The following is a 15,686-nucleotide window of genomic DNA, read 5'->3' as shown; positions in this document are numbered from 1 at the left end:
TCTTCAAGTTCTTATCTGTCAGGGACTGTGCTGAGGAGGGCTGCACAGATGAGGAATGGTGGGAGCCTCCCCCTCCCCCTTCTCCTGATCAGGATACTGAATCTTCCCAGGAGAGGTGGGACAGTGGTTCACAGATTTGGAACAGTGGTTCGCAGAGGGACATAGTTCAGAAAACAAAAGTTGGGAAGAACTAGGTGGTGAACAGCTAGGAGAAGAACCGGGAGAGGGAGAGAGTGAGTTAACAGACTCCAGTTCACTGGAAAGTGTCCAGCCAATCAGTCCAAGATCACGGAGATTAGATAAGGTAGCTGCACAGAAGGCACAGTGGTTGCGAAATCAGGCTGCAAGATAAGGAAGTGACTCGGGGGGGGGGAGTGGGTGTAAACCTTAATTAGAAGCACCTCTGAGAATGGACTTTTTGTTCTTTCGCTGTGATCATTAAAATCTATTTAAATGGTAAAAGACTATTTTTGCTTTGTTCTGCTTATCCACGGCTAAAGGGAGGGAGGAAGCCACTTCCCCAAAGCCTGACATTATCTGACTCTGAGAGGTTCTGTACTGAATGCAACAAATGGGACAGCTGTAAAATTGGTTCCTGCATCTATCTTGAATTTTATAGCTCATGGTTAGTGAGGAGAGGGCCTAACCACGAATCCCAGATCTGACAACATGCTAATCCAAACCTTGGCTTGGTTCAAAACAACATGGCAACAAAAATTAGCAGGGAATAGGAAAGAGGCTACAAGCTCCCCCCCTCCCCTGCCCTGTCACCCACGTTTGTGTAGTCCTGGTAAGTTATAGTTTGCTTTACAACCAGGTCAATGTCCCCGTCTCATTTGACAAATTATTGCTTCTCTATATCCATAGAACCCAATAAATTTTGTAATCTCCACCAGCTGAGCAGTGATGAATCAAAATCCAATTTAATAAGAAAGGTGAGGAAAAACATGCTAGATACACAACCTCAATCTTTATAAAAACCCAGTTTCCTTTTATAGGGACTAGTGCTGCCCTCTGGTGTATTTCTTCTATGACAGTACTGGTTTAATCTATCTAAAGTGCACACACATCTTCTTATCAAAATCTATGGAAAACTACACTGAGATTTTTTTTAAATGTTCACAAAGCAAACTAAAGTAAAGAAAGTGTTACAGCAAGTTGAAAATACACTGCTCCAAAGCATTCAAACATCTACTTCTGCATAAATACCAGGAAGAACATGCTGAAGATGTTGAATCATTTGAGCTACAAAAAAGTGAAACATAGTTGGCAGCCATTTTTTGTTGATTCCTATTTTCTAGTGTCATTGTCAACCCTGTAAGGGGGCAGTCTAAGGTCTAAGGGAAGTAAGGGAGGAGTTGGTGAGGTCTAAGGAGGGTTAGGGAAAGGGGTTGGGCAAGCGTAGCAAGCAGGGGAGCTGCTGTGTGTGTGTCTACACAAACACACAGTAGAAAGAACTCTCTGTTCATGTGAGCCAGGAAGTAACCTATTCAAATGAAGAAGGTATCTTAAATCATTCTCAGGGATGCAAAAAAAAGAGCTGCTTATAAACATCAATGGAGAAATGAATGGATTTAAAAGAGGAGAAATATTAGAGAAATGAGCCTAACAAGAAGTGAGTATTCTCAGTGAGTATGGAACACTGACTGACTGGTTTTTGCGAAATGAAAATTGGGCAAGGCAGTGGAATGGGGTGGTTGGAATCCTGAAAAGAAGCACCACACACTGTAAGCTTCTGTTGTAGGGTTCTACTTGTCTGATACTATTTCTAAGTGCCACCAACATGCATAGGGCTTATATAGTAAGTAATCTAGTGGTGGCTAGTGTCTACTAGGAGTGCCAGGGCAGAATGCAGGGACCTCTTAACAGTAGGTGGAACCAGAGTCCATGACAGGAAGAGCCAATTAGTTATAATTTTGTCCCCCCCCCCCCCGCTCCTCCTTGTTGAGTTGTACAAAAGGAAGTTGAGGGAGGTGAGAGGTTGGTTATAAGTGAAAATGAAGGCAGGAAAATATAGCTGAGGGCAAACTGGGGGTGGTGTGGCAGTGCTCCATTCACCTCAATGGGCCAGGCTCCACTAGAGTAATATATGAAAAATAGCCATACAAAAACACAAAGCTCAGGAATATTAGAATGGCTAAATCTCTGTCAATGGAAGGAAAAGCAGTTCCCACCACAAAGAAAATGACAGTGAATTTAAGTCAGGGATAGCAAACGATCTGGCGAATGGGCCAGATCTAGAATTGGCCCATCTTCCATGGGCCACTTTTGAGGTCAAAAGATTCAACTTCAAAGGAAGAATTGGGAGTTCACTCTATACAATTCTGTATTGTTATTTTCTACCTTTGCAGATACTTCAGATACTTTCTTGCAACAAGCATTTTACAGGACTAAAGAGTACTCTCTTTTAAAACTACATTTAAAGTATATCCTTTTAATATTAGAAAATATTACAGTAGAATGAAGTGTTGGCCATGCTCCAACTGTACAAAAATATATGCTTCATTTCTTCTCCTTTAAACAGAAAAATACCAATGGATAAAATACTGTTACACTAAGCCATGCAGCTCTCTTACCTCTAGGACTTTCCCAGTGATGAACTGGTGGCATGCTTCACATTTGACACCAAAGAGAACCTGATAGTCCTTTTCACAGTAAGGTGCACCATCTCTGAAAGTAATCCACATGATGTAAATCAGTTTCTCCAATATGCTAAATGCATATTTGATGCATTGAAACAGCTGGGGTGAAGACATGTTTTGCACTCAACAATTAAAAAAAAAATGTGTGTGTGCAAGTATAATGGCTTCGGCCTTGTATACCTGAAGGAGTGTCTCCACTCCCATATTTCAGCCCAGAAACTGAGGTCCAGCTCCGAGGGCTCTCCGGCGGTTCCCTCATTGCAAGAAGTGAAGTCACAGAGAACCAAGCACAGGGCCTTCTCAATAGTGGCATCTGCCCTGTGGACATCCCGTCAGATGTCAAAGAGAAACTTTCCATAGACACCTGAAGGCCGCCTTGTATCAGGAAGCTTTTAATGTCTGATGTATTGTGTGTTCTTTTATATTCTATTGGAAGCCACCAGAGTGGCTGGGGCAATGCAGTCAGATGGGCAGGGTACAAATAATATGTTGTTGTTGTTGTTGTTGTTGTTGTTGTACAAACAATATGTTGTTGTGTGAGCATGGCTGCCCCACCATGCCATCCGCTACTGCTAGGAATACTTACAATAAATGAGAGTATGTCTGACAGTTTAGAGAACTGATCTGACATCATGTGTCAGGTAAGCCAAGGAAGTGATGCAGATGCCCTGATCAAACAGTTCTATTTTTATGTTTATTTTCAGCACCACTTTGTTTCCTTTGGTATCCTCAGTGACAGAAAAATCTTTCTCTCTCTTTTTTTTTAAGGACCACACAAGCATCATGGTGTGGAACAGAGGTGTAAGTCATGCAAGTATAGCTGTCAATTACACAAGTCAGATAAGAAATAATGGACAATGCAGATTATATTAGAAAAGTTTTATCTGGCCATTCAAGCAACAACATTCAGCAAAGACCTGCCTGGAATCAAGAACCTCGTGTATTTCAAACACAGATGGATGCCTTTATGACACCTATTATTTTAATCTGGCTGTTCAGTTAGTGCCTACAATTATAAAAAAAAAATTCTCTTCCCTTGTATATTGTGCAATATTTCTCTCTTGACTCTGAAGAATAAGCAATTGCTGCAATTTGAGAAGTGATATTTGATGGAATGATGACTTACTCTGTCTGGGAAGATGAGTAGACACACATTGATTCTCTGTGTGATATGGACGGAGGTAGAATATAGTGGAAGCAGATTAGATTGTACACTCCTCCACTTCATAAGACAGAGATGCGCAGTGATCTGTTACCAAAATCTATTGCAATTTCTTATGCACTTGCAGACATCCAAGGAGAAGGGAGGCAATACCACTGTATCGCTATCTAGTTCACATTATGGTCCTCTGATAAGAATGAATCCTGCTGGGCAAAGGGGTCGGTTCTACTGTGGGTATTATCCATGGGTCAAGAGCAGGACTTCTAGCTGAGTACTCGCCAGCAGGAACACTAAGAGATCCTGTCGTAATATACCTTTGGTACTGTCACTTATTCAAAAAATGGGTCAAACCACTGTGTATTTAATGCAGCAAAGATAAACGGGGGGCTGCTTACTTGCTGATGTATTCTCCAGTCAGGACTTTTGCACAGGCCTTGCATTTGAAGCATCCCAGATGCCACTGCTTATCCAATGCTAGTAATGCTTGTCCATTCTTTATATCTCTTCCACAGCCTGCACAATCTGCAAATAAAGCAATATGCATAGATCAGTTGACCTGCGTTTCCCCCAGCCAGCCACTCCAAGATTAGACCAGCTACTGTCTCTATGAAGCAATATAATATACTTTATGTGCTCCAGTACATAAATTCTATGTAGAACAAAAATTCTAAAACATCTGACTGGCAGACCAGGCCACATGTTGCATATATTATTTTTCAGTTTACATACAGGCAGATATAGCCTTGTCTTTGAAAGAAAACAACTGACAATTTTCTTCCAGCTTCACCAAAATGCAAGAATATGATTAATTTTATTTTTGCATACAGCTGTTCCAATTAGCATCCAGGATCAAGCATTTCCCCTTTCAAGGAGTTGGGGCTGACAATCCATTTAATCTCATTCTTCTCATTGTCCTTTACATTTCTACCCTCTAGATGGCAGTAACTCTCTAAATGTTGCCATGAAAAGCTAGTAGGCAGAATATGTAAGAGGTGAGGGTATAAAATATCTGGTTGTTGTTTTTTAAGGGAACCAGAGCTTCGTTCTCTGCTTCTCTTGGGTATAGGTATAGAAAAAGTATACTAAAAGAAAGAATTTCAATAAATATTTCAGGCTGGTAAAAAAAAGGAACAGGCCATTATGCCTAGACCCTTCTTCAGAACTTGGGAGTAAAAGCTGACCTTGTCCTGATTTTCTGAAATTATCTGAACCAAGAAAAAAGCTAAGGGAATAAAAGTTGCATCAGGAAATATGAATGGATCTACCTTCCTTTTGACCCAGGTGGCGCTGTGGGTTAAACCACAGAGCCTAGGGCTTGCTGATCAGAAGGTCGGCGGTTCGAATCCCTGCCACGGGGTGAGCTCCCGTTGCTCGGTCCCAGCTCCTGCCCACCTAGCAGTTCGAAAGTACGCCAAAGTGCAAGTAGATAAATAGGTACCGCTCCAGCGGGAAGGTAAACGGTGTTTCCGTGCGCTGCTCTGGTTCGTCAGAAGCAGCTTTGTCATGCTGGCCACATGACCCGGAAGCTGTCTGCGGACAAACGCCGGCTCCCTCGGCCTATAGAGCGAGATGAGCGCCGCAACCCCAGAGTCGGACACGACTGGACCTGATGGTCAGGGGTCCCTTTACCTTTACCTTCCTTTACATGACACCCTAGAGTATATTTTCATAAGGTATTGCAAAACTGTGGTCATAAATGTTGGAACCAAAAAGCTACAAGAACATTTTCTGCATTGAAAAGCGACACAGAAAGTCAATTCAATAAATAAATAAATAAATAAGTGTATTAAAAAATTCACAGATGATTGTGATTCATTCAAACAACCAACTTTTTAGTGCAAAACACTAAAAATCTGGTTCCATTATGGATATTAAACTTTTAAAAAGGGAAACCAGTCTAGTCACTGTGGGAAAGGACTACAGTGGTACCTCGGGTTAAGTACGCTTCAGGTTAAGTACACTTCAGGTTAAGAACTCCACTTAAGAACAGAAATCGTGCTCTGGCGGTGCAGCGGCAGCAGGAGGTCCCATTAGCTAAAGTGGTGCTTCAAGTTAAGTACGCTTCAGGTTAAGAACGGACCTCCGGAACGAATTAAGTACTTAACCCGTGGTACCACTGTAGTTCTATTAGTTTTTATATATATATAAAAAAAGAACAACCCCTGATCTGTGCAGTTCAAACTATTCCTGGAACCTTTTGAGCGTAAATGCCCAGAAAGCCATGTGTTACAACAATATTATCTTGTGCCAATGTGGCTACTGGAACCTCTTGCCCTTATATTGTAATGAAATATCACTGTGTTGTCATGTGAGAAGAATTTTTATCCTGGCTACAAGTTTCACAAACCCACGAAAAGCCAATTAGACTTCCAATAGCCACTGTTTTTATTTATTATACATTCCCTGTAACATGTTTTGCATAACTCCAAAAGCATGCAACATACTCTCCAAATCAATGAAGTGATGTCACTGAATGCTGGATTAGCTTGTTATACTGCAACTCTCAAATTATAATTTCCTTGTAGCATCTAGCTGCTGGACAGGATACTGAACTAGAAGAAACACTGATCTAACCAGTGAAATGAACACTGCCATTGTGTCTTACTTGTGAGCTTTCCAGAGATGTTTCACTGGCCAGGTCAGTAGACAGAATATCAAGTTAGAAGGACCATTAGTCTGATCCTGGATGACAGTCTTTATATTCAGACAGTACAGGTCAGGTGTCCCCAAACGGTATTGACTCATAGTAAGCACAAGCCCTAAGTTGCATATATTTTGGTTAAAAAGGAAAGTGCTCCAGGGTGACTTTAGAATGTCCAAAAGATCTCCTATTTGATGTCCACCAGCCAGGAATTTGAACTGGCCATCAAAAAATATGGGGGGAAATATATACTTGGGGTCCAGACATGAAGCTGCTCTGTGTTGTTCCAAGAAGCAAATGTATTCAGACTATGGACGGTGCATATCTGCATCACTTGCATAGGTGCTCTGCTCCCTTGGGGTGCCCCAGGGCTTGCTGACTATAGGTATTTTTAATTGTTCAATGTACCCCTACATTGATTAAGCAGCTTATACATTCCTTAAAATATAATCATCTTCCTCCTCCAAACTTAGCCACTATAATGGACCCATCCAATGATCTATCATGTACAAATGTGGAAAAAAGACTCCCACAATTCCATTTATCTGTACCTTGTTTTGATAAAGAGAGTTATAGATGAGACCCCATATTCTGAAACGCACAATAATGCAGAGCCCATCAGCGAAGTAGCATCAAGAAATAAATCTGTCAAAGAAAATCCTTCAAAGCCAATTTATTTTACTTTTGCTAAGAGCAAAACAAATCCTTGCCAGCAGCTACAGAAGAGCCTTGCCATCAAAAGTGGCATGCATACAACAAAGGGACCCAATTTCCTCAGGGAAATGAGCTTCATCTTCTAACAGAGTAATGATCAGAAGCAAGTTTTACTTGACGTCCAAAGTAAAAGCTTATTTTTTGAATTGTGAAAAATATCTTGATTTGTGTCTTTCAAATAGTTTACATTTTTGTGAGGGGGGGATCCAATTATGTGGCAGTATAAACAGAATTATTGCCCCTACCACTGCTGCAAAAAAGAATTTGTGTGTGTGTCTGTGTATAGTTACTTACTTAAATAGTATTATCAAGCTTAAAAACAGAAATAGATGGTAGTCTGGGAATTACTGGCTACATCAGAGGTTTTCAAGTTTTCTATTTCCAGAGAACATTTTGCACATCAACTTATCTCCTGAGAATCTCCTGAGCATATGCCACAGAAACCATGCACACTCCAGTGGATTATGGAGCATGTTTTAGGGTGCATGTTCTACAGCTGGTGAGACTTATCATAGCGCTTGGTGGACAGCTTGACAATTCCAGAACACAGCTTTGTGGCTGCCCATTTTAAGGCAAGGCTGGGATACCTGTGGTCCTCCAGTTGTTGATGGACTATGGTTTGTACCATTAGCCATGCTGGTGAGAGACTACTAGAGCTACAGCCTACCATCACCAGGAGGACTACAGCTTCCGCATCATCACCATGCTAGGGGAGGACCATAAGGATGAGATTGTCTGATATTATTATTATTATTATTATTATTATCATCATCATCATCACCCTTTATTTTTCTTCATCATTACTGTACGATTCTGTGAAACACCTTTTGACAAGCATTGTTATTAAAAGTTTGCTTTACTCCCTTATCAGTACTTCATACAACAAATGCTTATATCTCAAAACAGACAGCTTTTTTAGCCAAACATACGGCAGCTCTTAAAGGTCTAGTTTTGTGTTAGCATATTCAAACCCACATCAATCAGAAGAATTCAACTGCAGGTATCATGCTCCTGGACAGTCATTGTGGCATTGTACTTAATGAATATACAGGGCAACTAACTGAACAGTGAAGGGTAGTATACAGTAAGACAAGAAGTAGGTAGGGCACAGTCCCATATAGTAGAGTACTAGGCAATCAGTATACATGCCCTTGTACTAACTGAAGAGCTGGGTCACTGATGAGGCAGGATGAAGTGCCAGTCACAGCACACGCACACACACACACACACACACACACACACACACACACACCCTGCTTCACCACTGCAAGAACACTCTCCCCTCTCACCCAGTCTGTGAGAGCAGGGAGAGTTCCAGCATGGTGCATTGCCATTCCTCTTTCCCATCTCTGGGACAGAGAAGATGCACTGCAACACCTTGTGGAACACTTCCTTCCCCCACTGAGAATGCAAGAGGGGAGGCGTTCAGCTGCTGAGCTTTGCCACTGAGCGGGAAGGGAGGTTTGACAAGGGAGAAGTGCTTCCCAAAGCTCCCCCAGCCCAGCAGGGTGGCAAGGCTTTGCACTGGCTGCTCCTTAAGAAACCTGCACAAAGCCTCCCTGTTGGGTTGGAAGGGGGCTTCATAAGACATTTCTCCTTAAGGAGAAACGCTTTCCAAGGCTTCCCCACCCCAACCTGGAGGAGTGGTGAGGCTTTCCAAGGGATTCTCCTTTCTGAGCCTTTGCAAATCCTTGTCACTGGGCATGTGGGGGTGGGGATTCTACAGGAGCCTTTTTGCCTCAGGCGCCAAAGCGTCTTTGGCCACCCCTGACTAACAGTACAAATGTGCAGTTTGGGGCTATATGCTAGTCTGAAAGCACAAAAGTCTTCTCTATCAACACCCCTAAAAAAACTCCCAGAACTCCCAGTGAACTGTTGCCAAGGCCCATCAGAATGCAACACTTTAAGAAACAGGGAACAGAGAGGATATCTGCTACCTTTGGCCTTCTGCAGCAGTATGGGAATATGAATACCTCGCAACAGATGTTTTCGACAGAAGACAGTGCTGCAGGGGACATATCTAAAAGTGATCCATTGCAGGGATGGCTTTTTTTATGAAACCAACTTGGATTTATATTTACTGTTTGTTTCTACATGCCATTTAATATATTAGTATGTGATGGTGGAGGATTAGAACACGCATATTTGAGACTAGAGATATATATCTCATATCATTTCAAAAAGCAGCTGAGGGCAGTGTCAGAAAAAGGGAATAATACTGCTTGGGGATCTAATCTGACTGGTCTGTATTTTGTCAATGCCTGCAATAAACTGATTTTTATAAAATAAATCTATTTTGATATATCATAACTGACGTTCACCATACGCAAATGTCATGCCCTATATAATCACTTTCACTGCAGGCTTTCTAAGCTATGTTCTTACAGTTTACAACACAGTGACACTTTCTTTAAATTCTGTTCTTTCAACTTACATTGACACTAATACATGTACATGCAAACTTACACATCCCCAGTTGAAATAAAAATATTTAAAGTTTCTCTGTGCAGAATCATAACACAGGAACCTGAGATACCTGGAAACCATACATTTGCCCTGAGTGTGGATTCTGCAGTGGCTACTATGACACAGCAACAAGAGATCTATTTATTTTCAGTACCACAATATTTCCTTAGTATCAACAGATATATAGCATATGGAGGCATAGCTGTCAGCCTTTCCCTTTTTTGCGGAAAATTCCCTTATTATAGCATTGGGAAACAGCAGGGAGGGTTGACAGCTATGTTAATGGAGGCAAAATTAAAACTCCAGTGAGTGTCTTGTGATTGGGCTGCACACAGCAAAACAATACATACAACCATCGGGGGTGGGGAGAGATCTTACTACAGTCACTATAAATCATGTACACTGTTATTACTATGCAAAACCAGTGCAGAAAATCACCAATAACACACGAAAAATTCATAACATAGCACGGTACTTTGGGTGATCTTCATGAGTTCTTGTGTGTACAAACTACAGCTTATACTGTGGTATACTCATCTGGAAATTCATTCATTTTGAATAAATCATATAAAGCATTAGGCAGGCTACACTACAAACTTGCAAACCATATTCCATTACATTCTCACTAAAGCACAGTGATATGGCAACCTTCTACCTCCACTGTTGAAGGCAGTATGCTTCTGAATACCAGTTGCTGGAAACAGCAGAGTGGAGAGTGCTGTTGTGCTCAGGTCCTGCTTGTGGTTTTCCCACAGGCTTCTGGTTGAGAACAGAATGCTGGACTAGATGAGTTGTCGGCCTGAACCAGCAGGCTCTTCTTATGTCCTTACACTCTTATAATGTTGTTCCCATGGATCCCTTTACCCATATAAATATACAGCACAGCAGCATGGAGTGTGGGAGGGAGGGATGTAGGTCACCATTAACACAGTGCCATTTACTGAAATTTAAGATATCTTTTTTACTTCTCCTCTGCGTAAAATTTCATTGTTGTATATAAAGAACAATAATCCACTGATGTTTAGTCTCCAAGAGCATGAGATATATCTCACTGGGGACTTGATTAATCCTTTCAGGGACAAAAAACACACAGCAGGATTTCAAGGTCTGTTTTATCCAGCCCTTGAACAGGGCAATTTACCAGACTCCATAGAAGTGGCTCCCTATCATCTTATGAATGCTTTGTGCACTTAATGTACAATAGGTGAACCTGTTTGTCTCTGGCAGATATTTAATAGTATACCTTTTTGGCACATAAACACTTAATGTGGAGAGAACACAAGAGCTTTACAAGGACAAGGCAGGGCAGTCTTAAGTATTATATATCTGAGGGAGCTATAGGTTCTTCTGTCTCTCACACACAATTATTAAAGGGTGTGTGTGAGAGCAAAGAAATAATTTCTATATGGCTGGCAGGCAAAAAAAAGAGAATGAGATGGAGTCTGGATATGTCATGACTGGCAAAATTAAACCTGTAGAACCACAATTAGGGTTGCATTCGTTCCCAGAAGATCTAGTAATTGATGCAATTGTTTCAAACTACAAATACAAAGAACTGATTTCAAAGGATGCTATCAACAAATCTCTGTCTTCAAGAAGATGGAAAATTGTGAGTACATATCGAGTGATAAAACTGGGCCTATTGCCTGATTCTGAGCTGTTGACTTACCCCTGAGCCAATTGTGCAATTTTATAAATGCTGTACTGAGCAATCAAACCCTAGACCTTTAAAGTAAAATCAAGGTGTTAGAAAATAACATCAAATGCACTCTGTAAGTAAATTTAATATGCATTTTAAGCAAGTGTGCTAATGTTTTTGGGGGGGGTGGAGAAGAGAAGAGATAGCTTTCTCTCTACTACTCTTCCCACTTGTAACACGTAGAAACCTCTTAAATCCATGATATTTTTATCCCTCTCAGTGTACAAGAAGAACCAATTTGCTTCCAAAGCAGCTCCTTTTCAAATTCTATTCTATTTCAAATCTTCAGCAGATTTAGGAAATCTAGTTCGGGGAAGCCAAAATGATATTGGACTACAACCACCACAATTCTTGATCCTTGGCCATGCTGGTTGGGATTGATGGGAGTTGGAGTCCAACAACATCCAGAGGGCACCATAGTAGCATAATTTTGATGTTCCATGTTTGGGGATCTCTGTTCACAAAGAGAATATGGACACAGGGAGATGCTATTGTTGTGGTCTAGAAGTGTTGTCAGAATAGGAGTTATAAAACAGAAAGAGCCCTGATAAAAGATCAGGGACATGGGAGGACAGCCAGAGTATTAAAGATTTTCACTCTTCATTTCAGGCAAAGAAGTGGCATCATTCCAGTCATAAATTGTTACCAGGTTAAAGTAATATTTTGGAGCTGATCCTTGGAACAGACAATAGAGCTCTGTTTTGTTTGTTTGGTTTTTGCCTTCACTACAAAGACCGGTTTCCATTTCAATTAGTGTGCAAACTGGGACAGTAACCAAAATGACTAAGCTTTGGACTCAGAATGTTCAGTGGTGGCTGGATCTCTTCTCTCTCCATAAACAAAAACATAAAGGCAGAGCTCTCATGCTCATGGACAGAAACAATGCAGCATCCTCATTATCAAGGTCTTTTCACAGTCAACAGGAACAAAGAAATCATGAAAAAACATGCTATTTCTACAGAAGAATGTATGTGTTAGAGGAATTCCAAAGAAGAAGTGTCAAAAAGTCTCTGCAGACAAGTATTCTGCGTTTACTACGTGGAAAACAGCTTGATTTTATTTCAGAACCCATTGTATAGCATTTATACATTCTCGACAAACTTAACTTCATAAAATTAGAATAGTCTTCATGTTTATAATAGATCTCATAAGATTGAGGGGATGGAGCAGCGAATTGAACCTGTGTACCCCAAATTCCTGAGCAGTACTCTTTCCCAAACTCTTTTCCTCTTCCTCATTTTTATTCAGTATATACCTCTATGCATTTTTAACCATTTCAGTTATCTTTCAATATAGCAAATTCTGAACTCACTTTTCCCTTTGAGTTGGTCATATGTGTGTGAGAGGGGGGGGGGAGAAAACACCAAGAGCTAAAGTGATTTGAAGAAGAGTGAGCTCCTGGGTGGAAATGTTTATTTTTTTCTATAAGCTATTGTGTAAATAACACGTTATTATATCTGACGAGTAGAGATCATAGTTCCAAACCATTACAATTCCCTTGGCTCTGGCCTCACAATGAAGTAACACTGCAGTTACTGCAATCAGTTACCTATAACCTTGGCATTTTCTTTCTAAATGGCATTAAAATTTCAGGTTCAGGACTGCTCTCTATGGACACCAGACCTGCTATCTTTCAGACAAACTGAACTTCATTTTAGAAGCAACCAACGAAAGGGTGACAAGTCCACTCACCCTTTCAGTGCTGTGGTGTTGCAGGACAGCAGAGGTTCCACTAAGGCCCCGATGAAGAAGAAGAGTTTGGATTTGATACCCCGCTTTTCACTACCTGAAGGAGTCTCAAAGCAGCTAACATTCTCCTTTCCCTTCCTCCCCCACAACAAACACTCTGTGAGGTGAGTGGGGCTGAGAGACTTCAAAGAAGTGTGACTAGCCCAAGGTCACCCAGCAGCTGCATGTGGAGGAGTGGAGACACGAACCCGGTTCCCCAGATTACGAGTCTACCGCTCTTAACCACCACACCACACTGGATGAGGGAAATGTAGCATTGGTGCCCTATCCAGATAGGTGGCGGGGGCTCTCCCCTGCCATTGTGTCATCTCCAGCCTAAGTCCTGCACATGTGATTATTCAAGGTTCCCACTCAAGAGACGACCCTATGTACATAAAGATGTTTCCTACAGTGGGGCTTACAATGATGAGGTTGGTGCCAGTGGACAGATGCCCACCCTTGCTCTCTATGCAATCATTAATTGTGATCACCTGAAAACTGCTCCTGTTTTGTCGCTCCCAGGGCACTCCAAGATCCCCCCCTCCCTGCAGAATGTTCCTTAGGTGTATCAATTTGCAGTGCCTCAGAGACTTTTTGCAGGCTTTTGAGCCAATGTTTCTATGTTCCATTTTGGACAGTTTTCAAAAGTTGTCACTTTCAGAGTACTCCCAAGATTCAATGCATTGTCTCTTGTCAGTTTCAGTATTGAATCCTTCCTGTCAGAAACTGATGGAAGGAAAGGATTTCCATTCAATAGCTCACTTGCTCCTTTTTTTTCATCCATTCCTCTGAATTCGAAATTAATGAATTAGAAACTAATGGGGGTGCATTTATTTTACCTTCAATCTGATTATATCACTGAGTTCTGAATGATAGAGTTGTGTTGTGTTTATTGAGAGATTTAACACACATAGCCCGTGTATCAAAATAAACTCACTTTCTCTTATGCTGTATTGTTTTTAATATTTGGTTGAAAGCTTCCCAAAGAGTGGCTGGGGAAACCCAGCCAGATGGGTGGGGTATAAATATATTATTATCATCATCATCATCATCATCATCATCATCATTATTAACTACTGTCAACAGTTATTTACAATTTAATTCCTAAGATGACATTTAAAAAGGTGCAACTGCTGAAAATGTGAAGTTCTTATTTAAAAATTTAGAATCTGATTTTGAGGATCTTTTGGCATTCCTAAACTAGCAAACCAACTAGCCACAACTCATATATCCACTGCATATAACACTACAATAGGGTTATTATTTGCCAATTTCACAACTGTAAAAATCTGGAATTTCATTCAGACCTTGAAAATGCCCTACAGTAACTACCAAGAGGTGAGAAACAAGTGATCAGCCATCACTACCAATAACTGCCAGCGGTACTGAGAGATTTTAAACACCTCAGGTGGCAATTCAGGACGGCTGAAATGTTTGTACTTAGAAAACAGAAAAGAGCTAATCCTTTCCTGTAACAGTTTTACTCTTTTTCCAGTCAGTCCAAGTACTGACATGACCAAAATATAAGGAGATACAAGTAATTATTATAAAACACTTGTAGAGAGTGTCTAGTTGATGTACTCCAAAAGCTGAGTGTTACCAGAGGTCATGGCTTTGGGGAAAGGGAAGGGGAAACACATGGTGTACAGCAAATCAGTTTTTAAATATTATATTAGATACAAATTTTCCATCACAATAAGGGAGATGTGAGATCAAATGTTATGTTACCACTCTCTAGACTTCAGGTCATTTTCAGCTTTCTAAAATTATATTTATATGTAACAATTACTTGAAACATTGCAAATTTCACTTTTTTCTTTTAATGGGAATCGCAGTACTTACACTAACATGGCAAAACTAGGTTCTATATTCTCCGGAGCATCTACTAACAAAAGCACTAGGGACTAGAATACATTTTGAGAGAAAAGAAATGACATGGGATCAGCTCAAGAGACTAATTCACAAAATACCTTCTCCATGCATGGTTAAAAATGTAGTGCTCAGATTTCCAGAATGCAGAACTGAGCAGCCCCAGAAACAAATCAGCACTGCTCAGGTTAGGCTGAACAAATGGTACAAAACAGAGAGCAGGCTATCCAAGAGTTCAATTTTGTAGTTTAGGAAAAGATTACAGAGTACTTACTGCTGGAACTGGAGAGTTCTTTTGGGCTGGATGACATAGGCTGAGCACACATTTGACAGAGACAGTCTCTTCCATTAAAGGTAACCCGGTCTCCTGGTGGGAAAGGACGTCTGGAGAAGCAAAGAACAGAAGGATTTTAATTCAAGGTTATCTGTGCAGTTTCATTCTTTCAGTCTCTTTCTCATCTCTCTTCAGCCGCCGCCTTTGGTGCAAATCAATATCTTGCAGGAATGTGGGCCAAAAATGTTCAAAATGCAACACTGGCAAAGCCAGGCACTTGGAGAAAATCCAAAAGACTAAATGCACCTCCACTGGAAGAAAAGCAGATGTTAGATGAGACTGACTGATAGTTTCGCTTCAAAAAAAGATATCACAAGAACAGTATGAAGAGGTTGTTCTTTTAAAAGTCTAGCATACAGGAAGGTTTTCATTTGGGAAATATGGCCATTAGAGTTTCTATGCTTATGCAAAAATCAACCACTTAGCAGTCT

The 15,686-nt window shown here is 40.8% G+C and overlaps 1 protein-coding gene across 35 annotated transcripts in view; it reads right to left on the bottom strand.

Moving 5' to 3' along the window:
• ABLIM1 (actin binding LIM protein 1) overlaps positions 1 to 15,686 on the bottom strand; it is a 215,613-nt gene that overhangs the window by 84,911 nt on the left and 115,016 nt on the right. For all 35 annotated transcript variants that reach the window (XM_033149611.1, XM_033149600.1, XM_033149597.1 and 32 more), the window contains exons 4-6: positions 15,196 to 15,305; positions 4,200 to 4,326; positions 2,577 to 2,670 (exon numbers count right to left, since the gene is read on the bottom strand). In XM_033149611.1, coding sequence (XP_033005502.1) covers positions 2,577 to 2,670; positions 4,200 to 4,326; positions 15,196 to 15,305 — 331 coding nt within the window. The remainder of the gene's footprint in view (positions 1 to 2,576; positions 2,671 to 4,199; positions 4,327 to 15,195; positions 15,306 to 15,686) is intronic.

Source organism: Lacerta agilis, chromosome 5 (genome assembly GCF_009819535.1).
Source record: "Lacerta agilis isolate rLacAgi1 chromosome 5, rLacAgi1.pri, whole genome shotgun sequence".
Lineage (NCBI taxonomy): Eukaryota > Metazoa > Chordata > Lepidosauria > Squamata > Lacertidae > Lacerta > Lacerta agilis.
Note: the sequence above shows the minus strand (reverse complement) of the source record. Positions and strands in the feature narration are given on the sequence as shown.